Consider the following 27134-nt stretch of genomic DNA (forward strand, 5'->3'; position numbering starts at 1 on the left):
CCCGAACTGTGTGTAACAGGTGCACTTAAATCTGAGGCCTTCAGGCTTGAGGATTTGGAAGCCCTTGGAGGTGACAGGCTAACAGTGTGGCTGTCATCACCAAATCTCATTTGGGCTTCTCACTTCACTCCTCTGGCATTTTCTTGTTTGAGCACATCGTCCTCTTGGCCAAAACTCTGACGCCTACATTCTGACCCATAACAAGTTTCGCTCATACATCACCCTTATCCTTACTGATCTCTGCTGGCTCCCTGTCTCCTAAAACACCAAATTCTAAATTCTTGTTCTTGTTTAGAAATCCCCTCCATAGAACTTACCCCAGCCCTACACCTCAACCCGAGCCTTATACTCCTGACTCTCTGTGCCTGTACAGCCCCCACTCTCAGCATTCCTCACTTCTTAGCAGAGCTTTCAACTATCTAGGCCCTATCCTCTGCAACTCCCCCCCCCCCCCCCCCACCCAAACCTCTTTGTCTTGCTATTTCGCTTCCCCATCCAAAATCTAACTTTATTCCGGTCTTCGGCCAATTCTCCTAATTTGTCTACCACTCGGTCCATCCCTCCTTAGAAGTACCTTGGGATGTTTTATCATGTTAAAGGTGTTACACAAATGTACCTAAGTAATACAACTTTGTAGTATTTCTGAAAGAATTTTAGACTTCCCACACAAATGTGATTAATTTTAATATAAAGAAACTAAACTAATTCAGAATCACCGAGTAGGGCTCCTTCTGTAAAACCAGCATTCCTGTCCAGTACACTGAAACCATCGAGCATCATCTCATAAACGTCAGCTGGCCCTAACTATGAAAAACACTATGTCAGAATTCTCCATCAACAAGTCAAAGACGGAGCAAGATCTTAATACTGCTACAGGTATTAGCACGCACAGTAAATGCAATTTATTTCCAAAATGCTTTTTGCAGCAGCTGAATATATAAAATAGGTGGTTCTTCTTTGCTCCTCTTTCTGCTACCATCAAAATTTGGGAGTTGCGGGAAAGAGAAAACTTGAAGAACATTGTTACTCCACTTGTTCCACAAAATCGGTAAAAACAGACAAAGCGGTTTTGTAATTCCAGCACCGGGGGCTAACTGACCATTTCTTTGTATTTGAAATAAGCACGTCACATTTATTGATGCATATTAATTTTCTTTCAATCGAGATGGATCAGAATCCTGGTATTGGCCAACATTTTGGTTTTAAAGTACCTGGTACTCGGAGAATGTCAGGTGCTATTTAAGTAACTGCAACTAGTTTGAGGAATATATAAGGAAACTTTTCTGTTTTACATCATGGAAAGAAATGAAAAGTACTACAGCATCAATCACCATGGGGTAACTGCACAATGTTATGAACGTCCACATACAGATACATATTATCATATTTTGTAACACAAAATATTATTGAACAGTTACTCCTATTTTCCAAACCTGTGAATAATAATGCAGTAGGAGATGGCTGGCAAAGGATAGCAGTACAAAACCTGTTGCAGTTGATCACTACACACAATATAGAGAATGTTTACACAATTTTCACCATTAAATGGAACTTTAAATTGTAAAATGGAAACACAGTTATTGTGTGTGTGCTGAAATCTCTTAAGACAATTGTGATGTTGTGGTAGCCTAACTGCCATACAATATTGGACCATTATCGATATTGGCCTAGAAATTCAGTGGGCCTTGCGCCCACTTAGCGCCTAAAGAGGTCTTCTGCGCCGGCGGGGTTGGTAGCGCGGAAATTGAGTGCAGCGTCAATGGCGGCGGTAGCCGGTAGCGCTGCACCGGCACCGATGACGTCATCGGTGTGCGCAGCGCCCCAGTTCCACCCCGATGCCGGCCCGACGCCCATATTCAGTTGCGGCCACCTCTTCCGCAGCGGCCGCAAACAACGTTCGTGAAACACGGCCTTCATGCAGTGTTAGTGGGGCGCATCAAGGTGGAGGTGCGGCCGGCCGCTTTTTTGGCGGCCGCCTGCCCGCACCTCCCTCCCCGGCCTCCGACACCACCCCCCCCCGCGGCATTGGTGGCTGATTCCCGCGAGCCCGGCACTTCTCCGTGGTGCCGGGCTCATTTGCCGGCAGAATCCAGCGGCGATCTCACGGCTGCAGGCAGCTCCTCCTTAAGAGGAGGAGGCCTGCAGTACCCCAGCCTGCCGCACCGCATCGGGTGGCACAGCGGCAGCTGGAGCACTGAAATTCACTTTCCGCGCCCCAAGCGGAGGCGGGCACACCCTGGAACAGCGCCCGGTTCCGACTTGGGGCGCTAAAAGTGAATTTCTGGCGGGCGCAACGGGCTCCGGGCGCTGCGCAAACTTTTGGGCGCAACTGACCTGGCGGGGCCATACCTAATTTCTAGGCCATTGTATCTTACATTTGCTTAAATACTGTGGGTTTGAAGAAACCATTAATAAGGGCTTGGTGTTATTATTACCAACCAGCTATGAACACATTTTGAGTCGGAACCACTGCCTGCATGCACTTCTAAATTGCATGTCACGTGAACTACATGCTCTGTTCCTCAAAAAAAACAGCTTTCTGGTAAATAAAAACTGACAATACAACTATCTTCTTTCATTACTATAAGTAAAAATATACTTAGTTTCACTGATGTTTTATTAGTATTTTAATTGTTAAAATTAAAGGATATTTATATTAATATACAAACTTGTTAAGATGCAGCCTTAAATTTATCAAGTGATTTACATGTTTTGAGTTTTCTATTTTTTCTTACAAAAATTTAACACAATTACATGGTATATCTTCTTCTCCAGATTTGTTTTGTCCCCTCTCTGCAATGAAGACATTTTATACAAACCAATAGAGGAGTCTGTTGACAGTGGAAGGGGGTTCATGTCCTTTGTTTTCTTTTGTTTCTGTTTCAAACTCAAGCTTTCTAGGCAGAAGTTTAAGGCGGTATGGACAAATGGAGTCATAACAAAAGCAACAAATTGTGCTCTTTGCACTAATAAGCCATACATAAACAGGTACAAACTGCCCTTTAGCCCTTTGTAACTCAATACATACTTACCAATGCAATAAACCAATTTTTCCCACAAAGGCCATGAATTCCTTTAAAATTTTGACATGTTGCGGAGTCAATTCTTCCACAATAATTTTCCAGTACATACTTGGGAAAATTTCCATTTTTCCAATTTATTGGAATAATTTGAATACTCACAGTTTTGATCAAAGCTACCAAAGCAACTCACATCACATCCTGCGATGAGTTTTGCTTTATGAGGTAATTAACACCTGTAAATATACTGATTATTAACCAGACGCATGCCATTATTTGATGGAATACAAGTCACAGCTCTCAAATAGCTCTGTCAATGCCAACCACTTGTGCTGGGAGTAAAATGCCAAAATAGTTGAAGATTCTCAGGAATCTGTAATGTTTGCAGCAGACTACTGGAAACAAGAGCACCTCTCGTTCTAATTTCACATACCACTGGAACTGATGAGGATAATCCAATTGAACAGCTTAGGCCATAGTTAGGAGATCTCAAGATTAAGCCTAGTAACCAGAATATCTTTAATAATCGGCACATACTGTATATAGATTTAGGAAACCACTATTCCCAACTTACAGCATATGTAGTGCATTAGAGCAGTTCCTGTCATTGTTTGCATATAACTTGGCAAACATCTGCTTTTCATTACAAGTTTCTGAAACAGCTCGATTTACACATCATCAGCTGTAGAAATAAGGTGGTTTCTTACAGATTCAACACACATGCTTTTTTCTGCAAACAAACGGCATTTTGCGCTATTATGGACTATGTCCAAAAATAAAATGTTCTATTTTCTTCAGTGTAGTATAAAACAGAAGATTTAATAGATAAATATTTATCCTTATTGTATGTTTTTAATATTTGGAATTTCAATTTATGATCTATATCCTTTTGAACAAATTACTAGCAGCAATTGTTTGATTCTCAGAAGCAAAAGTTCTTCAGCTCTCACAGGGTTAGTGCAGCCTAACTGCAATAAAATCCTCTAGGGTCAATTTCTGAGTAAATTTTCTAATTGAACAGTTATATTTGTTTTAAATTCCTGTCACAAGAATTTTTTTTTGCCTGAAATGCACATTTTATTGCATTTATAGCCAAAATTAGTCATCTTTATAGTTTTTGTAATACAACCAGGTATGAAAATTTTCCAGTTAGAAGAGAACTAACAAATTCTGCAACAGAAATTAGTACTAAGACTTTCATTAAGTTATCAGTATGCATGGAATTTTGTGGTAAAGAGGTTACTTACTTAACAGAAATGAATAGGGCTTTGTTGATCAAAATTGATCGAGAGCATTTTAATGGTAAAAACAACAATGTTTCTTCAGCAGTGCAAGTCGGTGGTTCAATTTACACAGCAGGATGTAACTTATTTTCCATCAAATCCTGTTTATTTCATTTGTCTGTTAACCATTGGCTAGAAGGAATGAAACCATAATTATAGACTACGTAAAAGAGAAAAAAATATTCAATTTCTCAAACAAATCCATCAGCATCAGTGTATATAAAATGGGTGATATATCCTGCTAACAAGCAGTTGGCATAAATGAGATTTGTAGTACACCCGAATTTGTATGCATCACATTTAAAATAACTAGCAAAAATTGTAACAAAATCTGGAACAATCAATTAACAGAAACTACTGAACTTCCAAAATTAAGTGCTTTAAGCATTCACATTTTTTAATATTAGAAGAGAGGCTCAATTAGACAGCCGATCTCTTACGGAAAACAGCAAGAATATGGATATTTTACTAATATTTTTTAAGGTGAAACACCGGAATTAATGACTCCTTCTGTTAAACCTGCCTTAGGAACCGGAACCACTGCACTGAATGTCAATCCTGGCCAATCAAACTAGTAAGCAGTCAGGAATGGAGTTCAAGTTCTGGTGTTATAACAGTATATCTTGGGTCCAGTCTTGGTATGAATCCTTTGAAGTCTCTAGAGGCTTGTGTACCAAAAACATCCAACGCTCTTCTGTTCATCAGAGCAAACCTGATTGAAACAAACATATAAGGGTTTATACTGAAAAAACATTGCGTCTTAGTAGTTGAAAACACATTTGAGCTATCGTGAATAATCTACCTAATTTATTGGTGACATACTTTTGCCACAAGCCATGCGCTGAAGGATTTTATGTTTATTTAGTCTAGTTGATCTCCTGTGGTATTGGATACTGGAAGTCAAGATCTAGTGCAGTATTCAAGTCAAGCAAAGTTAGAGGAGAGATGGATAAATGAACCAAGGTGGGGGGAAGGGAAGGAGGGGAAAGGGGGAGAAGAGATGGGGTGAAGGGAGAAGGGGAAGATGGCTGGAAAGGGGGAGGGGACAAAGGTGGTTGTGGGGCAGGAGGAGGGGGTGGGGGGGCCAGAGGAAGAGGTGGGGGCGAGGAAGAGGCGGGGGGGGGGGGGGCGAGGAAGATGGCATGGGGCAGGGATCAGGCCAGAGATTTTCAACTGCAGGCTCAGAGGTGGATCGAAGGCCTGCAAAACGCCTCGACAGGCAGAGAAACTCTGAGTTCATAAAGAGGAATTTACAGCATTGTGGAAATTAGGCTAGTGGAGGAGCCGGTATTGTAGGTCAGGCAGCAAATATGGAATAGAGCCTAGTGTTAGCACAATGGTGACTTGATAAGCGTCATGGGACGTTTTATTATGTTAAAGGTGCTACATAAATGCAAGTTGTTGTTTTAGATAAGGAGTTGACTGGCAGGAACTGGGAAAGTGCCGCTGCCATAAAAAGTGCAGAAACTAAATCCGAGGAGCGACAGGCAGGTCAGTTGGAAGATGTCCAGAAGGGAGGTTTTCAAGTAACCTGTATCTGGGCAAAATTTTATACAATTGATTTAAATTTACAATCTCCTCCTTACCTTTACTTTCCTTTATCAAAAAGGCTGCCATCACTGGAGGTTCAAGACTGCTCCATGGTGACACCCAGTGGCCAGAGACTGCAGCTGCATGCAGACTCAAATAAAACAGCAGCTATTCCTTTCAGCAACTAGGGTGTTACTACTGTTTGGCATTACTAACAGTAGCCAGCACTTCAACATTGCAAAACCCCCCAATCACAGTAAAATCTTCAGGCGTGACGGGTATTGTAGGTAATAATGGGTAAATACCATAAACACAGCTGACAGAGGTTTTCAATGCATTCTGAAATGAATTATTAGTATCCATCTACTTTTCTAATATATATTGATATACACATGAAAATAAATTTCAGAAACAATGAACACTATAAAAATACAAAACAATTTTTTTGCAAGATATATTTAGCATTACAGAAATGAAGTATAAAGACTAGTGGTGAAGTGTGATAGACACTGCCTTTCAGCTCCAGGGCTTTGGGTTCTAAATTCAGTCCAGACTGACGGGATGAAAGTCTCCTCCGACTGCTGGCTGTAAGAGTCCAATGTGAAATAGGTTTGGCCAGTTTAAATCCAGTTCCTTGTGGGCTTGGGCCTTAACACTAAACCAGCACTAGTTGGGAATGAAAATCAGGCAGGCCCAAGGATGGTTGGTGTGAGAAATGGAAAGATATACCACAGGTGCAGCAGGGAGTGCTTTACTGAGGTTGGGGGAGGAAGCACAATGTTGGGCTCCAGTAGAGGGATCTTGCTGTGCTGTACCTGATCTAAGAATGCCTGATGCTGACACTGGGTGCCTAAAATAGAAAATGTTCTTTTCTCCAGCATGATCATCCCTTGCCTTGATGAACACAAAAGATTTTAAAGAAATTTATAACAATATGAATGAATCACACCCTCACGAGCCTTTCAGAGGAACAGCATTCTTCAATGGAAGAAGACTTCAAGGTGATAAAATGGCACGGAGGCACTGATGAGCTGTGCTCAATTTTCAAAATCAGAAAGTTGGTATTACTGCCTGAAACTGCATTGTAAATAGTTGGATAGTTAAAAGCTAATATTATTGGCTATAATGCATCGCCTTTAATAGATTGCAGATTCAGGTAGAAAGCAATTTCTACTTCAGAATACGTCACTAGGTCAACATAATTGGATTTTAAATTTTCTTTATACGTGGCTAACAAAGCCTGTACACTACTAAAGGAAATCTAAAATACTACTGATAAACCTCAGAATTGTCATCCAGTCCACCAGGAGCTGATATTCCTGTCCAATTCATGGAGAGCAACAAAAAAATCCATAATTGCTTTTTAAAAAGGAAATGCAGATGAATTGTAACTGTAGATATTTGAAAACATTTTTGCATGTGCCCAGGTTAACAGACTCCAGAGTTTTATGGATGTGGCTCTGCTTGGATGATATAATTAAAGAGAAATCCAGAGTGGATAGAGCTAATCTTATTTAATTTATATTTATGGCAGAGTGAGTGAGAGACAGACAGACCAACAAACTGACCTGCATACATACAAAATAGAAGCAACTTCACGTCAAATAATTTTTACCAGTGTATTTGATGTTTACACGTAATGATTAGGGTCAATGCTATTGGCTATTCAGCACTTTGCAAAGGTTTTTTAGAAAAAAAAATCAAAATCTCTTTGTACGTTGGCTAACCAACAAAAAAACTGAAGATTTATGAACTCGAAGGCCCACAAACTTGTTTTTACCTGTAACAACTCAATAAAACAAAAGATACCACCAAAAACTGGATCACCACAATTTGCTCCTAAACAAAAACAGCTCCTATTTAGCTTCTGAGCAGCTTGACTGTTCATGGTTTGTACATCAAAATTTGCTAGTCTGCAAGCGGTTAAGACTTCATTGCAAAGATTTTTCAAATAAACTACAATCTGCTCTGGTCTATTTAAAGTTTAAATTTTCCAGCTTCGCTGCTCTGAAGGATGTGGTTGTAGGTATGTGGGGATTTATCTGGTGCTCAAAAATTTTTGACTTAACTTTTTGTAGATGCAATTTGTAATCGCTGCTCAACAAGTTGTTGAGACTCCGCACTCTGATGGAACATGCCAATTGGATTGTGACGGGAGACATCTTACAGAAATTCAGCAGCTCATGCGACTGGGATAAAACAGATATTGGAAGTCTCTAGCTGGAAGTAGCCTGTCTATTAGTTAAGCATGAAATAGCCTGTCGATAAAAACTAATTTACACATCCACCTCTGCACAAGGAAGTCAGATGACAACCACCACCTTTGCAGACAGTGGAAGAGTAAAATAAAGAACAAAATCAGGCTACAATTCAATTGTGAACGGATAAACTGCATTATAGCCAGGTGAATGCACAAATCTGTTTGGTCACCTTTATGGAAAAGCTTTAGCAAAGACACTTCACACCACTGACAAATTTGTAGCCTACAATAAGATAATCACTCAATCAATCAGGAGTACCAAGAGACACAGTAGACTTCCTCAAGCCACACGACCACTCGTCTGCTGCTGATCCTCTGATCAGAGTTCCAAAGTTTTATAACTAAACTCACAAACTTGTTGTGTTATTTCAGACAAGTCTATCATTACTTGTATTGTATTTTTGAAGATTTTGGGGGAAACATAAGCTTAAAGGGGGTATATAGAATTCATTTAGGAAAGAACATTTTTTGTAAATTATACTAGATTTTTTATTTTGGAAAAAAATGTACCTTTATCAGAAACAGTGGCACTTTCAAGAGATAAAGTAAAGGGATGCAGACTATAATTCTTTTAGTTAATGTTACAGGTCAAGTGTCTTCAAAATAAAAATCTAAAAGATTGATATCTAAAAACAGAACTAATTGATTTAAGTCAACTGAGACACTTACCTTCCCTTTGTAAGCCTCAGCAGAAACTTCCAGTAGGAAGGCCGTAGGTTCTGTACTTCCATCACTGCCTAGAAGTGTTGAGGAAAGTTAATCACAATGTTCTTTTAAACTCTCAATGAAATGCAATTGCACCTGAATATATAGAACATTTTATTGAATAGCATTCTTATGTTGATTTAATCCCACAGAAAAGGTTTTCAAACCTGCATTCCTGATAAGTGCACCACATTCTTGATTCTAAATTAACCATTTAATGACTCTCATTTTTCTGTACATGCTAAGGGAACCTTCCTGTTAACTGCATTTTTCTTCCACACAGTATTCAGTATGAGAATCTTACAACAGTATATGATTTTCACAGAATAGAAATGTCAGCTTTGACGTACTAGTTGCTCCTGCACTCACTGTAACAATTGTTTTCTTCCATCTCCTTTGATTCCTTGCAGTTGATGCCATTCCCTAACCCGTTCCAAGGATACGTATAATGTTGTTTAGAACTAGATCCCAGAATCTGTATGATGATGGTGTAGGCTGATTCATGGTGTTTTTGGTCCTGGGCTTCACTCTGCCTTCCCAGAAGACCAGAGCTCACCATGTGGGAATATAACCCACTTTCTATTGATCCAGGATTTAAGGGCATTGGTATGCTGTGCCACACGCTACCCATATACACTATTTACTAATAAACCTCTGGTTCTTTGCATCTCCTTATAGCAGAATGGCAGCATTATACCATTTAAATATATATCAGCCCTGAATTAGGCCGAGAGGTACCAGTATGCAAATATTTAACAATTTGACGCTAAATCCTCAATACACTGTTACAGCCAAGATGCTAACCATCGATCTGAATTTGATAAATGACTGCTAAAATAGCAGAAAAGAATTTCAGGCAAATGTAGTAATTCATACGCTAATATCCTAAAGATTAATTTCAGCGTCATTGTGTTTTGTATTGTGCAATGTTAAAATATTCTTTATAGTTTATTCTTATGCAGGCTTACTATGAATGATACATCAATCATTGGGATCCTTTAGAATGTTTAAAGATAACAGTAACTAGTATTTTGAAAAAAGTAATAGTAACCAAAGTGATGTTTCTGGCAAAAGACCATTGGTTCATCTAGCTTACTCTTCCAAACTTCCCACCAGGTTCCTTATTGTGATTCTAGAACAAATAGCCCAGTATTCCCCTTACTAATGGGAATTCATCCAGTCTTTTTTAAAACCTGCCATGGCTTTCTGATTCACCACCACACTGGTAATTGGTTTCAGTAAAAAAAAGTTGTGTAAATTAATTACTTTCCTTTGACACACTGAACTTTAAATCCTGTCCCTAGTCCTTGAATCCGGTACCTGACAAGGCTTCGATCCAAATTCTTCATACCCGTAAAAAATCTTAAAAGACACCTACATAGTTGCCAATTATCTGGCTTCCGAGTGGACCATCAGCTTTTCCAAGCCCCATTTGTGCTGCTCACACAGGGCCTAGAAATCAGGAATTTCTCAGACTCCCGCACTAGTATTGTGACCAGCGACTGCATTATTAAGGTTAGTGCCGTCTTTGATAAACTGCAATAATATTCGCCTAAGTGAATGAGGTGACATTGGGTAAGGAAGCATAAGGACAGTGGCTGAGCTACTTCTCTCTGTTATCTTTAAAGTTCAGTGTTCGAGTTGGAGGGAGGATTGGCTTGGTGGGTAAGGAAAAAGGGGGAAGCAGTAGGGGGAGCTGAACGGCTGGTCTCTATCTTGGGGGTGAGGATGCAGAAGGCAGAGAGAGGGGTTTAAGGAGCCAGTTGATAGTGGAAAATAGAAGCTGGGAGTTATCTTTGCTCTTCAGGATGATCCTAGAGTAGTGGGTTATTTTGATGTGGTCCAGTCAGATCTGGTGCTGGATGACTAAACTAGTTGTACGCCAGATATGGTCAAGTCTGCGGTCCCTTGGACTTGAGGGAGTGAAGGTGGGGCCATACCACGGGCAACAACTGGGCTGGGAGAGAGCAAATGTTACTCTGGGGACAACAACATCAAAGGTGGAGGTGAGAGAGTGTTTGAGCAAATTAACAGCTGCAGAAGTTGGGAACTTGAAAGAGCAGTTGTAAGCCATAGAGAATCAACAACATCTGGGAGTTTGTTAGAAGATAGTTGCATTCTTCATGAATTTGGATGATAATGTAAAGTGCAAGAACGCAGTTCAGCTAAAACCAGAGTGCGATCCTGCCTGAACATAGCGCAACATAATTTTTCAGTTTTGCATATGGGGCTGTATTGCCAACACTTCTGATGTTTTCTGCTGAAGATGCACCTGAGTTTGTGTCTTCCATTAGCTCTGCCATCACAGCCATAACTTTTTTTGTGCGCCTCTGTCACACGACCAAAAGACATTGGCCCGGAATTTGGGGTCAGCTGCGAAGCGACGGCAATCGCTGCTGAACCTCGAAGAAAGCTGCACACAAAGATCACCGATCTCTGTGGCAAATACTTTAGCTTTCTCAACCTTAATTTGATTGTAGCACTGTCAAAAAGGGATCTCCAGCATATAACAGCAGTGATGTCATCAAGTTGTCTAAGCAGCCAATCACGTTGAAGAATTCTCAGACAGCAAACCGGGAAATGAAAAGCAGCTTTCATCATTCACTTTTAAAAATTTTTACAGAAATAAAGATTGGGACATAGACATGGGGTTAAGGTAGAAGCTGAACTATCGTAAACAAATTTAAAAAAAAATTAAAACTTTAAAAAATGTATTTAAAAAGTCTAGTAATGTTTATCATAATGGAGAAATGTGACATTCCACAAATATAAAATTAGTTTTTTCAGGGCCAGACCGATTATTCAGCAGTCATCACGCCATTAAAACCCCAGTTACACCTCTTTCAACAAAGCTTAACTTTTTATGGGGTGTTTAACAATTATATTAGGCGGAAAAGGGGAAGTTTTCATCAGTTCAAGTAATTTCATCGATTGCTCATTATGGGGAGTTCCACAGCACAGCCTTTGACTGACCGCAACTTCAGGATTTCCGTGTTTATCTGTGCATACGCTAAATCCTGAAGTTACAGTCAGTTTCAGTTGGGTAATGACAGCGAACACTGACAGTTTTGCCATTATTACCACTGCAAAATCCGGGCCACGGTGTTTTACAACATTGTGCAATGACATTGGGAGAAATTAGGTCAATCAAGAGGAAAAGAGAGCCATACTAAAAAAAATATATTGCAGTACATACTTAAAACTCTCGTCTATATGGAGATATTTTAAACCTTGTCTCCTGTTCATTCTAGTTATTTTATTGTTTAATATAAATAATAATTGTTCGATCACCAGTCATATCTCTTCCTGATATATGCATGCACCGTATAAATTTCCTTATCTGTCCAGGAGGTTCCTAGATTGCCTATCCCAGCTCCAACTTCAAAGTTGTGGACTGACATTTTCAATGCACTGCTCTGTTTTTCAATGTCTTGTCTACAGCAATATGGACAGGCGGCTGGCATGAGATTTAGGAGTGGTGGTGACGGGGGGGGGGGTTGGTTAGGAACATAGAAAAAGGAGGCCATTCAGCCCCTCGAGCCTGTTCCGCCATTATGAGATCATGGCTGATCTGCGACCTAACTCCACATACCCGCCTTTGGTCCATATCCCTTAATACCATTGGTTAACAGAAAGCTATCGAACTCCGATTTAAAATTAACAATTGATCTAGTATCGTTTGTGGAAGAGAGTTCCAAACTTCTACCACCCTTTGTGTGTAGAAGTGTTTCCTAATTTCACTCCTGAAAGGTCTGGCTCTAATTTTTAGACTATGTCCCTAGTCCTAGAATCCCCAACCAGTGGAAATAGTTTCTCTCGATCTACCCTATCCGTTCCCCTTGGGCTGGCAAGGGTATCTGTAATTCTCCAACACTTGAATGGTATAATATAATCATTCAAATTTAATAATGTAAATACATTTGATGTCACTAGACACTGTGCAACATCGCTCAAGACTGAATTCTTACACTCAGAACAAAAGTAGCCACAGCAGATGCATAATTGAGAAATTTGGCTGATCTAATATTCTGGTGAGAAACTTGGCTTTACTGAAACTGTTGAGATTTGAGTTGATATTCCAGTGGTTTTGGTATAGAAGTCACTCTGTAGAAATTGAGATCTACTGTGTCAAATAGCATTCCTAGCCATTAGATTGTACATTGTGACTTGCAGTTACTGTTTCAGCAAGCCATTACTTAGTTTTATTTCCTGAGAATTGGTATTTAGCAAACAGCTGCTATCCTTCCAAATGACTCAGTTGGGTGGGGTATTTTGTGACCAATACCAATTAAGATAACTACATGTATAGTTGAGAGTAATTATTGATGAGGAATATTGAATGTTTCCAGCTAATCCAGTTTGGTCTTCTACTGCCCCCTGAATGGCTACGCTGTATTTGGCAACATGAACAAAACAAGTAGCAAAAGAACCTGAGCTCCTCTATTCTGATCTAAAAAGCTTCTGCTGTCATCTTCATGAGTAGCAATGAAACCATGAGGTTAAAATGCACAGATGGATAGGTAGAACTGCTCACATTTTACTTTTGTATAATTAGATTAAATAAAAGGGGTGAGACAATATATCCATGCACATATTGAGCTGGAAACATATCATTTTGAAAGTCCGCCTCATAATATAAAAATAAATGCTTAACTGTGTTTCCTTGTGCTCATCAGGTGAGGAATGTTAGTGCTGGATATGGAATACTTTCCCACATCAGGTACATGGAGTCAGCATCAAGCCCTGGATATGGAATACTTTCCCACGTCAGGTACATGGAGTCAGCATCAAGCCCAGGATATGCATAACATTGTCGGATGCTAATTACTGCTGTTATGCTATAACTTTGGTAATGAATTAACGCTGTGGTTCAGTGCTGCCAAAATGCATATACAACTGCTTGGCAGACAGACAGAAAGTGATGGTCTGACCATAGATTCATCTCACATTGATTGTAACATAATTACAAGGAGCTAACAGAAAGCCCTTTGAAATTCAATCAAGTCATGATGTCACATCAGAGTAACTGTGTATTACCAAAAATGCCCCAAGGCTCTGAGTAAATTGGAATGGCACCACCATGGGCAGGTACACTGTGCTGGTGAATAATATGCTAGTGCTCATATAACTAAAAGGAGCATAAACCTTCCTGGATACTGCCTCCACCTCCAACGAGTACTGAAACAGTGGGTTTCTCAAATCATGCCTCCTTACGGTCGATCTCTATAAACAACATTACCAATTTATTGCCAACTGGTGGCCATTTTTATGCTGCATACCCAAGTCCACTAGGTTTATTTCACCTAAGATCATTACAGTCAGCAGAAAGACTTGATCTCCTTAGTCCTGACTGGATTTGAAACCAGGTCCCATAGGTAAAGAAAATATCTGCCATTGAGTTCTTCTCTTGCTATCAATTTCTGTTGAACTGCATCATGCTGAACAAAAACAGTAAGAGGGCACATGTTCAGATAGCTGATCTTCAAAGACAGCCTCTAAAATGTTGTTTTAATCTATCATTTTTATAGAATACACACAAATATTTTGTTACATCATAAAATAAGAGTCTTGAGTCACTTTAGTGTGGCTCCTCCTGATTTGAAATGCACTGAGAAGGGGGCTTCTAAATAATAGTGTACCCATAAATCTGTCACATTACTTGGTACTTACTGCTTGAAAACATACGGCTGTGGAAATCGCATAGATGATGGTGTCTGCATGCGCAACGTATGGACATTTTCCTGCTTCAATGCCTTTGAAATACATTGTCTGGCAGCAAAGATGAATACCAATTATTTATAGAAATAATCTGACCACCATCATTTAAATTTTAATACTGGAATTTGCAGTATTCCAACAATTATGACAAAGTCTAAGATCCTGCTATATTTTACATATTTGAACACATCACAAACACTGCTGGCATGTGAGGTACAAGTGACCAATAATGGCAGTGTTCATTTGGAAAATCTATTAAAATAGTGACTCTTGGAATGACTGCACCCTTGTGCAAGTAACAGAGCATTTGACAGCAATAAGAATTTTTACCAGCAAAAAAACCCACTGATAATTAATATTATTGTCACTCTTTTCTGTGACAATTGGCCTCAATGCACCAGAGTTAGGGAGGAGAAAATGACTTGGGCTCCCACTCTGGATAGCTATCCTGGGATCCCTGCTGGAAGTGCACGTATGGACACTGAAGGACAGAATAATGCTCAGCTGTGTTGCCTCATGATAGAATAACCTGCCAACACTTACTGCCACGTCTCGCATATGGATAATGCTAACATGGACAAGTTTTTGAAGGATGCCAGTCACCCAGCAATAGGAGAGAGGAGAAAACTAGCAGAGAAAATTGGTGAAAAAAAACTTGTCGGCTTACTCGAGCTGGTGCAAAAGGTTTAGGCTAATTTAAATTAAATTAAAGATGGAATAAATACAGTAAAAAAAAGTATCCTCGTGATGTTTTGACATAGCTTTTTAAGAATTTCTAACAGTATTCCTTTCAGTTTTGAACGTGCAATCTCTGATGCTTTGCATCAACTGCATTCACTGAATTGACTAAGCTTGTTGAAGGAGCAGCGCTGAGACCTGAAACCTATGATGTCAGTGCCATGCTGGAACACCCACCAAATTCACAAACAAGAACCCAGTGGTATACTGAGCAAATGGGCTGAGAGTCTGGGAGGAGATAGAAACAAGCGGCAGACTGGCACTGGACAGTAATGAAGGGCTATCATCCAGGCCAGTTTTCACAGTGCAGGTACATCACTAGTAGCAACTGGTGAAAGTGTGAAACCAGCTGACCATGACTGGGCCAGGAGAAAGTGAATGGACCGACAAACATATTTGAGATAGAGGTTTTACTTTTATTATCATAGTGTAATTCAATATAATTTTATTCAGGGGACCATTAGCAGCCCAAAATTAAATATTTAATATATTAAAGGCTCCACTATATCTTTTTTTCCTCTTTTCATGCACTGATGGACCTGATTGATGAGTATCTCCAACATTTTCTGTTTTTATTTCACATTGAGCATTTGAAATTCATTTTCCTTTATCTTTCTTATAATCAAATAGTTAGAAAAAGTGGAATAAAAATTGTAGAAATTATTTTTTTTTTTAAACTACGGTGGTATATAAACCTAATATTTACCACAGAAAATGGAAGATTAAATGGAAGCTTTAAATCTTCCATTGCTACACACTTGCAAGAAGCATTCTGTTTCACACAGGCCAACTTTATGGGAATGTTAAAAGTACATTAAGTAAATTTAAAGACCAAGATAGAGGTAAAACAGATTTTTTTTGTTGATCTGGGATCAAAAGCCATTTGGCCTGAATTTTATCAGACCTAAATTGAATATTTCCTAGGGCTTGATGCATTTTGAGAAAATAAACAGTGAAAGGAAATATACTCAAAATGGTAATATTCTTGACAGAGAGATGTCCGATATATAGAGTGTGCAAGTGAACAAGGCCATAAAAAAGGCAAATGAGAATCTGGGTTTTATGTAGGGTTGCGAAGCGGTGGAAAGTTTCCGGTAAATTTCCAGAAATTTTCCACGGGAAGTTTAGCTTGGGAATTTTGCCCAAAAAAAGCACATGCTAGCATAATATTGTTTTTTTTTCTTTCATTTTTTTCCACAGGTCCTCTCTTAAAATTACTAAGAGATGGAATCTTAATTATTAAGGAATTTCTTAATCAATATATGTTCATCTTCTTACTTGGCTTGTTTTAATAATTACAAGTTTTGTGTGTGGCTTTGAACAAATGTGTCCTGATTGGTTAGATGAGTGATTAGCTCCCTCTATTGGTGATGTAGCGTCGTGCATGCACAGGTCATGCTTCCATCACATGGAGCATCAGGAAAAATTTACTCACCCTGTTGCAATCGTGCTGATCGACCGCAGTTCGACACAGAGACGAATGCCCTTTATTTCTCTGCATAGAACAATGCCACGTTTACTGTCGGATGTGTGGAAGCATTTTACCCCAGGCATTAAAGATGGAAAGACTGTATACATGTGCAAACACTGTATAAAGCCATATGTAAAGAATGCCACAAAGATGCAGCAGCATTTATCCAAATGCAACAACTTCACTCAAAGCTCACAGCAGTCAGCCCAGAGTTCCTCTGCTTCCATTCAAGATGATGATGGTTCACATTCAGCATCAGGCTCCTTATCAGCAGCAACTCCTGGCCCACTTGGAAGGTTCTTTGATACAATGGATAACCATAGCCAGAAGAATGCAGATGAGTGCCTTGCTCGAGCTGTATATGCGACAGGCTCATGCCCACAGCCAATGTGTACTGGAAGAGATGTTACAATGTTATTCGCCCTGCATACTGTCCTCCCACCAGACATGCTTTGTCTACTTATTTGCTGGAGGCAGAGTATAACAGAGTCCAAGGAAAGCTTAAAGAAACGATAGAGATGGCAGACTGTGTTGCAGTTATCTCAGGTGGGTGGTCAAATGTACGAGGGGAGGGCATCATAAACTACATCGTCTCCACTCCTCTCCCAGTGTTCTTCAAGAGCACAGACATGAAGGACAACAGACACACAGGCACATACATTGCTGATGAGCTGAAAGCAGTCATCAACGATCTTGGATCACAAAAGGTCTTTGCAGTAGTTACTGACAATGCTGCGAATATGAAGGCTGCTTGGGCTCAAGTGGAGGAGGCCTTCCCTCATATTACGTCTATTGGGTGCGCAGCTCATGGGCTCAACCTGCTCCTCAAGGACATCATGGGTTTGAGAACCATGGAAACACTGTATAAGAGAGCCAAGCAAGTTGTTAAGTATGTCAGGGGAAAACAGGTAGTTGCATCAACGTATAACTCCAAGCAAACGACAAAGAACAAGAACACCACACTGAAGCTGCCCAGCAACACTAGATGGGTGGCATTGTCATAATGTACAACAGCCTTCTTGAGGGTAAGGAGTCACTGCAAGAAATGGCAATATCCCAGTCTGGGAATATGGAAACCACTATCAAGAAAATACTGCTGGATGATGTGTTTTGGGAGAGTGTGGTTAGCAGCCTTAAACTACTCTCACCAGTAGCATCTGCAATTGCTCAGATTGACGGAGATGACGCTGTCTTGACAGATGTTCAGGCTTTTTGCTGATTTAAAAGAACAAATCAGCATTGCCCTACCCACATCCCTGCTGCTCAAAGCAGAGGAGAAGGCAATTGTTCAATTCATACAGACGCGTCAAGGATTTTGTGTCAAGCCGATTCATGCTGCAGCATACATGCTGGACCCAAAGCATGTTGGGAGACCAATACTTTCTGGAGAACAGATCAACAGCGCTTACAGTGTGATTTCTACCCTCTCACGCCACCTCAATCTGGACGTGGGCAAAGTTCTGGGAAGTCTAGCAAAGTTCTCTACCAAGCAAGGTCTTTGGAATGGGGACGGGATATGGGAATCATGCAAGCATATCAGTGCACATACCTGGTGGAAGGGACTTTGTGCATCTGAGACCCTGTCACCCATTGCATTGGTGATACTCCAAATCCCACCTTCATCAGCAGCCTCTGAATAAAACTGGTCACTTTTTGGGAATACGCATACAAAGGTGCGCAACAGGCTGACTAACAAGAAAGTGGAGAAATTGGTGGCTATCCGTGCGAACCTACAACTTATTGAGCCAGAAACAGAAGTGTCCACCACACAGCTAGACAGTGACACAGAGGAGGAAATGGACACGTCAGAGCCAGAGAATCAGGAGGAGCAATGATGAGCAGAAAACTCAGAAGACTCATGAGTAGAAGACTCAAAAGGACAAAATAAGGACAAATTACAGGCTAAATAAGCTGATGCTCTTTTTATTTTATTTTAGATGGGTCTTTTATGTGGGGGTTCAATAAAGTTCAAAATTATAACCTAAATAAAGTTTTGAAAGCCTGTTTTTATTTGTATGGAACAGTATGTCTATTTTGATGACAAAGATAATATAAGGGTCAGAGGCAAAAACCATCAGTGCGCAAAAAAACTCAAAATTCCCATAAATTTCCAAAAATTCCCATGGAAAGATTCCTCTTTTAAAAATCCCAGAATTTTGCAACCCTAGTTTTATGCATAGGACCATTGAATATAAAAGCAAGGAAGTGATGTTGAATTTAAAGACATTAATTAAATGGAATATTGCAGGCATTCCCTTAAAAACACAAAATTATATAGAAATTTTAACATAGAAAAACACCCCAAAGCGCATCACAGAGACATAATCAGACAAAATAGCCAATGAGCCAAAGGATATATTAGAATGAGCAAAAGCATGGTCAAACAGGTGGATTTTACAAAGGACGTTAAAGGAGGAGAGGTAGATGGAAAGGCAGAGGGGATTAGGGAGGACATTCCAAAGCATAGGCCCAGACATTGTTGGGCCGAAGGGAGGAGGGAATGCACAAAAAGCCAGAGTAAGGGAAACATTGAGTTTGGTGGGGTTGTAGGGCTAGAAAAAGTTTGTCCTCACATGAAGGCCATGACAGGATTTAAGCACAAGGATGAGAATTTTAAATTGGAGATGTTGGGGGACCGGAAGCCAATGTCGATCACCAAGGACAAGGGCGAGAAGTGAGCGGAAACTGGTGCGGGATAGGATACGAGCAGCAGAGTTTTGGATAAAGTGAAGTTTACAGAGAGTGGAGGTGACAAAGGTATGGACGAGGGTTTCAGTGGCAGATGGCTGAAGCAGGGATGGGAGGTGGGTGATGTTACAGATGTACAAGTAGGTGGTCTTTGTGATGGAGAGGATATGGGGTTTGAAGCTCAGCTCGGGGTTGAATTGTGAACAGTCTGGTTCAGCCGAAAAAATGACCGGGGAAGGGGATGGAATAAGTGCTATGGGTCCGTTGTTTGTGTTGGGAGCTGTAGACGATGGCTTCAGCCTTCCCAATATTTAACTGAAGGAAATTACAACTCATCTAAAAGTGGCTGTCAGACAAGCAGTCTGACAACACAGATTCAATTGAGGGGTCAGAGAGGTGGTGGAGAGGTAGAGCTGGGTGTAGTCAGCATACGTATGGAACCTGACCCTATTTCTGTGGATGATGTAGTCAGGGAACAGTGTGGAGATGAGGAAGAAAAAGGGGGTCAAGGACAGATTCTTGGGGGACTTGAGATAATTGTGCAAAGACAGGAAGAGAACAAGGCCCTTATCATCTACAACTTCACTGTGGATAATCTATTGATATCATGACCTTGATGGAAACCTGGCCCACAATGGCAACTTCCTCGCCCTCTCTGAAGACTCCTGCCAGGCGATACATGCCAAAACTTCCCTGCCTCTTCACTTACTCTTTTGACACCTTGTTTGCCTTCCAGTACCTTCTCACAAAACTCCTGAGCCAACATTGCTAATGGCTCCCTTTGCTCAGGCATCATACCTCTCCCTTTCAAAACTGACACCACCACCTCTGTTCTCAAAATGGTTCCCCCTCGACCAGTCTGTCTTCTCCAACTACCAACCCATCTCTCACCTCCCTTTCCTCTCCAAGGTCCTTGAATGTGTCATCATCTCTCCCACAACTCCCCTTTCATAACCCTGGCCAATGTATCAAACGACATCCTCTGTGACTGAGATCCTATTGTGCTATCCCCATCTGGTGTCCAGCTACATGGGATTATCCTTGTGTGGTTCCACTCCTACCTGCCCCAATACAGCAATGGTTTCTCTCTCATTCACACAATCACCTCTGGGGTTCCCCGAGGATTCATCCGTCACCCCCTCTTTTTCATCATCTATATGCTTCATTTGATGATCATTCACAAGGGTGAGTTTCTACATGTATGCTGATGATGGCATCAAGCTCTCCACAACCGCTGGGCTGTCAGGCTCCATGTCTGACAATAAATTGTGAATGAGTCAAAATTTTCCTCCAAATAATAATCCATTATTTTCAGCACTCCTTTGCCACCGACTCCATCTCCCTTCCCTGGCCATTCACTGAGGCAGAATCAGGCCACACAAAATCTCAGCGTTCTATTTCAAACCCCATAACTTATTCATTACCAAGACTTTACACCTCTGCAACACCCCCAATTTCTACCCTACCTCAATCCCACTGCCAAAAAAACCCTTTTTTTTGCTTTTGTCACTTCTAAACTCAATTTATTCAATGTCCTCTTGCTAGCCTCCCAATTCCACTTTTCATAAACTGCAACATAGAAACATAAAAGATAGGAGCAGGAATAGGCCATTCGGCCCCTCGAGCCTGCTCCGCCATTCAATGAGATCATGGCTGATCATCCAAATTCAATACCCTGTCCCTGCCTTCTCCCCATATCCCTTGATCCCTTTAGCCTCAAGAAATATATCCAACTCCTTCTTGAATATATTTAATGAATTGGCCTCCACTGCCTTCTGTGGTAGAGAATTCCACAGGTTCACCACTCTCTGGGTGAAGAAATTCCTCCTCATCTCTGTCCTAAATGGCTTACCCCTTATCCTTAGACTGTGACCCCTGGTTCTGGACTCCCCGGCCATCGGGAACATCCTTCCTGCATCCAGTTTATCCAGTCCTGTTACAATTTTATAAGTTTCAATGAGATCCCCTCTCATTCTTCTAAACCCCAGCGAGTATAAGCCCAATCGACCCAATCTTTCTTCATACGTCATTCCTGCCATCCCAGGTATCAGTCTGGTGAATCTTCGCTGCACTCCCTCCATGGCAAGAACATCCTTCCTCAGATAAGGCGACCAAAACTGCACACAATACTCAAGGTGTGGTCTCGCCAAGGCCCTGTACAACTGCAGCAAGACATCCTTGTTCTTGTACTCGAACCCTCTCGCTATGAAGGCCAACATACCATTTGCCTTCTTACCCGCCTGCTGCACCTGCATGCTTACCTTCAGCGACTGGTGCACAAGGACACCCAGGTCTCGTTGCACTTCCCCTTCTCCCAATCTATTGCTGTTCAGATAATAATCTGCCTTCCTGTTTTTGCCACCAAAGTGGATAAGCTCGCATTTATCCACATTATACTGCAGCTCATGCAGGACCCGGCCAAGTGTATCCTGCCCTGCACTAAGTCTTGTTCACCCATCAATCTCATTCATGTTGACCTACCTGTCTCCCAATGTACTGAATTTAAAATCTCTATCCTTAACTACAAATCCCTCCATGTTCTTGCCCCACCCATTCTTGGCAAGCTTCTCTAGCCTTACATCCGCTCCTATACCCTCATGTGCCCAGACTCAGCCTTCCATGCACCCCCTTCTACATTTTGCCCCACATTGGTGGCACAGTCTTCAGCTGCCTTGGCCCTACTCCCTTACTACGTTCCTCTGCCTGCCTCCCTCTCTGCCCCTAAAAACCTTCTCAAAATCTATTTTATCAATCAAGTTGCCTCTCCAAACCTCACTCATAATAACTCAGCATCGTTCCTTTTTCTCCCCTTTGTAAAGTATCTTGGAAAGTTTTATATATTAAAGGCACTATATAAAGGTAAATTGTTGTTAAAAGTGAAACTGAAGTGGAGAAGGAGAAAGAGCAAAACAGTAAACTGAGATAAACAGACGTAAAATGGACAGAGACAGAGAAACAGAGGGAGAAACTTTTTGCAGACTTACCATAACCAATATTCTTAGCTAGAGGGACGTGAGTTTTTTTGGTGTGACCCAGCCTGGGAAAGTTTCAGAACCACTGAATTGGACAGTTCTATTTACATTTATTTTCAAGAATGACAATGGGCTTGAGCCACGCTTGCGCGACAGGATGTGGGTAGGCTTCCATGATCCAACCATAATTTTATCAGTGGTTGCGCCAATGATTAAGGCAGTCGATAACATTATTTAAAAGGAAATTGGATATGTATATGAAAAAAAAAATATGATATGAAGGAAGGGCAGAGAGGTTAGAGTATCAGTTCCAGCAGCTGATCAGCCAGAGTGCATAGGACAAAGCCTACCCCTCAACAGGGGCTTGCGCCCAAAAGTGGGGATGGAAAACCAGTTGCTGCTGCAGGTCATGGCTGCTGCTGGCAGGGCCATCTGGCTGCTGTCTGGCATCATAAATCCATCGTAGGCCTGTGGGGGGAAAAAAATAGGTGCTACTTACCTTTTGGGGCTTCCCTAGCTTTGCTGCCTGCGCCCCTCAGATCCTCTGTCTAAAAGAGGCCAAGTGCAAAGGCATTTTCCCGAGTGCCCGTCTGGAAAACTAGAGGAAAATGAAGTGACTGAATCCCCCAGGAAATCCACAAGCAAAATCAAGAGGATGGAGACCCGGCATTGTGTGCTTCCAAGCCTTTCACTCTTCACTGCGTTTGGGAACTGAGTGTCCCCATGTCACATACGAGGGGAAAATCTGCTCCTTTTAGCAAGGAGACAGAGAAAGATGCGATCGTCACATTTTCTAAATTTAGCTAACAAAATACTATTGTCTATATACTGTAAAGTAAAAAGCACTCAAACTGACATTTATATAAAAACAAAAAAAGTTATTTTATTTTACCTCTACAAGTTTGGAAGCCAGGTACATGGAGATGGTTGTGCTTTTGTAAAACATCATGGACATTCCTGCTAAGAAACCTGCATAAAAAATTAAGAATATGATTGACACATTGTTACAAACGGCAATAGTAATCAAATGAAAAACCTTTGGCTCCTCTTTGACTGACATCTTGGGTTGCACTGTATATAGCTCTATAATACAGTAGTCTTAGGAAAATGTTTGAACTGTGAAATGTGCACTTTCACACTGAAAGCCACCTGTGGAAGGCACAATATGTGTCAAGCTGGATATGAAAATGATTTCATGCGCAGTTCTCCATCTGAGATCACATGCACTAGGGATCAGACAGGGCATCATTCAGGTTTATTTTTCCTTCCACTTTCAAATATAGGCCTAGAAATTCACTTGGGCGCGGGCAGCTCGCTCGCGCCCAAAAGTTAGCGCTGGGCGGGGAGGCATTAGCGCACGCCGTATATTCGTCTTCTGCGCCCCAATTCGGAAGCGGGCGCTATACTAGGGTGTGCCCGCCTCCGTTTGGGGCGCTGCAACTGAATATCGGCGCGCTAGTTGCCGCAGCGCCACCCGATGCGGTGCGGCAGGCTGCGGTACTGCAGGCCTCCCCCTTCTCTTAAGGGGGAGGTGCCTGCAACGGCCGGAGCCCCGATCGCGAGTGCCGGCAAAAGAGCCCGGCACAATGGAGAAGTGCCGGGCTCCACGGAAACCAGCCGGCAATGCCGCGGGGCGGGGGGTGGAGGAGGCCGGGGGAGGAGGTGCGGGCAGGCGGCCGCCGAAAAAGCGGCCGGCCGCACCTTCAGCTTTAAAGCGCCCCACTATGGCAGCAGGACGGCCCCGTTTTCTGTTCACTGTTTGCGCCCGCTTCGGAGGAGGCGGGCGCAAATAAATATGGGGATCGGCGCGGTTTCGGGGCGTTACGAGCCACCGCGCACACCGATGACGTCATCGGTCCCGGCGCAGCGCTAACGGCTACCGCCGCCAATACCGCTGCACTCAATTTCAGCGCTACCACCCCGCCGGCGCAAGAGACCTCTTTAGGCGCTAAGTGGGTGCAAGGCCCACTGAATTTCTAGGCCATAGTGTTTTAGATTTGTTTCAAAGTATAGGAAGAACAATTGTGGAGCAGATGGCATAGTCACGCTCAAATTGTGAGACTATAAGCACCTCGTGCAAGAATTCATAAGATACTATAGAGCTGAATTGAAGCATTTGGTGGAAATCTGTTTATTATCCTTCCTTTCGATCTATATCATATTATAAACCATCATCTTGCAGACATGTGCAGAATGGATTGAGAAAGCCCTTGTAAGAGAGCTGAAAAAATATTATTACTCTCACCAGCAATCAGTGCATGAAGTTCATCGTCCAAATTTCTCACCCATCGGAGGAAGCAACTTGTGCCCTTGACATGAAATAAAAACATCAGGATCAAATGGCTTGTGCTTTTAGTACTGCAAATCACTGTCAAATACTATTACTTTGCTAAATGCCTTTTCTCAGATTCTGGAAAGCAATGAACTACCAAACACCTTGCTAACATAAAAAAAGTCTGTTCAGCAATGCTTCAGTTGGATAAAAATTGAAAAAGTTCTGAAATGGCCATATATTGGGAAGGAAATTGCTGAAAAAATAACAGCGTGTGAACGATGCACACTGTTATTAATGTGTAAATTAGCCAGCAAGTTCAGGGGAATAAGAAATACGTCATGAGTTGTGAATCTCCAGAACTTGCTGATCGATTTACGCTGTTTTGCCATTTGCATTGCACAAAGGGCCTTTCACCCTTAGCTTCTCCATTATCTTTTTAAGAACTTGCTGGATTTGCACATTAATTGCCCATTAAGCGCGCCAGAGAAAGTTAAGTCTAGTATATAGGGAATGTTGCTTCCAAACCCCATATCCTCTCCATCACCAAGTCTGCCTACTTCCACCTCAGAATATCACCATCCCTACCCCATGCCTCAGACCATCTGCTAATGAAACCCTCATCCATGCCTTTGTTACCTCCAGACTTGACTATTCCAATGCTCTCCTGGCCGGCTTCCCATTGTCCACCATCCATAAGCTTCAGCTCATCCAAAACTCTGCTCGCACCAAGTCCCATTCTCCCATCACCCCTGTGCTTGCTGATCTACATTGAATCCTGGTCCACCAACGCCTCAAAATTCAAATTCTCATCCTTGTGTTCAAATCCCTCCTTGGCCTCGCCCCTCCCTATCTCTAAACTCCCCAGCCATACCACCCTCCGAGAACTCTGCATTCCTCCAATTCTGGCCTCTTGTGTATCCCCAACTTCCTTTGTCCTACCATTAGCAGCTGTACCTTCAGCTGTCTAGGCCCCAAGCTCCGAAATTCCCTCCCTAAACCTCTCTGCCTCCTTAAGATGCTCCTTAAAACCTACCTCTTTGACGTAGCTTTTGGTCACTTGTCACAATGTCTCTTTCTTTGGCTCAGTGTCAATTATTGTCTGATTATGCTCCTGTGACGTGCCTAACAATGTTTTACTGCATTAAAGGCGCTATAAATGTAAGTTGTTATTGTTAAAAACAGGCATGTCCCTCCCTTCTTTCACATCTCCCCACATCTCTCACTCTCCAGCCAAGGGGACAAGCAGGCAACCTGCTTCCAGGTATCTGCCAATATTGCTCTGGAATTGCCTGTTAGAGCAGTCCAAGTGGACTTGCCCTTCTTTTGAAGGAAGCACCTGATGTTCACTTGCCATCTCTCCATTACAGCACAATTGAAATTCGGACCTTAGAATGAGGAGGGCAGTGTGAAGTTCCAACACTGCATCACATAGGCTTTGGGGCTCCAACGTGCTGCAACACTCGAAAGCTTTATATTCAAATTTGTTTTTTGGCCAGCTCCCAAGATAGAAAAATAACTTATGGTGGAGTTTTTTTACTTAATTTTCTACGACAACTAGAATGTTTAGATTCTTACCAACGAAATTACTACTGAATTAATACAACTCATATTTAAATTGCAGTGAACACTAAACCATTGAATCTCTGTTGCCAAAATTCATCTATGTAATTGTAAATAGATATAAATAGAGAACATGCAGCACAAGATCAGTCTGCATATCTATTGTCTCCTTAGTAACGCTTATGTGTCAATTATATACTGGAGTTCGAAGTTTAAACTCCAATAAATGCACAGTTGTTTAACACAGAAACATAAAAATCACAGTAAAACAAAAAAGTGTAAATACAATCGCACATTTGATTACCTTCTGCTGCATTCAAAGTGTCATTTTACAGTGGTTCCAGGCCTGGCTCTGCACAAGCTTTGAAATGGTGAATGACACTTTTTGTAGTGATTATAAAATCATTTTTTATCATATTTTAAACTATCCAAATCTAAATCATTTTGTGGTAAAGTATCACGAAAATAAGATATTTCACTGAATACAAGAACAATGGGAACAGTAGCATAGTGGTTGTGTTACTGGTCTAGTAATCCAAAGGCCCAGACTAATGATCCAGAGTTCAAATCCCACCATGGCAGCTGGGGCATTTAAATTCAGTTAATTAAATAATAATCTGGAATAAGAAGCTAGTAATGGTGACCATGAACTATCGGATTGTCATAAAAACCCATCTGGTTCATTAATGTCCTTTAGGGAAGAAAATCTACCGTCCTTACCTGGTCTGGCCTATATGTGACTCCAGACTCTCACCAGCAATATGGTTGACTCTTAACTGCCCTCTGATATGGCCTAGCAAGCCACTCATTTCTAACAAACCTCTACGAAAACGATGATAAGAATAAAATTGAACGGACCACCCGGCATTGACTTCGGCACCAGCTACGGAAACGGCACACCCAGCCCAGGTGAC

At 41.5% G+C, this 27134-nt stretch overlaps 1 protein-coding gene across 2 annotated transcripts in view; it reads right to left on the reverse strand.

The window, feature by feature from the left end:
• Positions 1 to 2609: 2609 nt before the first annotated feature.
• The window catches only part of tmem135 (transmembrane protein 135), a 537823-nt gene continuing 513298 nt past the window's right edge, over positions 2610 to 27134 (reverse strand). Inside the window, exons 11-16 of one of the 2 annotated variants that reach the window (XR_015079728.1) lie at positions 24631 to 24694; positions 23278 to 23354; positions 14469 to 14567; positions 8763 to 8830; positions 4827 to 5015; positions 2610 to 4435 (exon numbers count right to left, since the gene is read on the reverse strand). Coding sequence is in view for 1 of the 2 variants with exons in the window: in XM_085998806.1 (XP_085854932.1) it covers positions 4886 to 5015; positions 8763 to 8830; positions 14469 to 14567; positions 23278 to 23354; positions 24631 to 24694 (438 nt within the window). In the remaining variant the exon portion in view is untranslated. Of the gene's footprint in view, positions 5016 to 8762; positions 8831 to 14468; positions 14568 to 23277; positions 23355 to 24630; positions 24695 to 27134 lie in introns of both variants that reach the window. The other variant, XM_085998806.1, reaches the window with a different exon arrangement.

This window comes from Somniosus microcephalus, chromosome 10 (genome assembly GCF_052327205.1).
Source record: "Somniosus microcephalus isolate GS21.2 chromosome 10, FLI_Smic_1.0, whole genome shotgun sequence".
In the NCBI taxonomy this organism is placed as follows: Eukaryota; Metazoa; Chordata; class Chondrichthyes; order Squaliformes; family Somniosidae; genus Somniosus; species Somniosus microcephalus.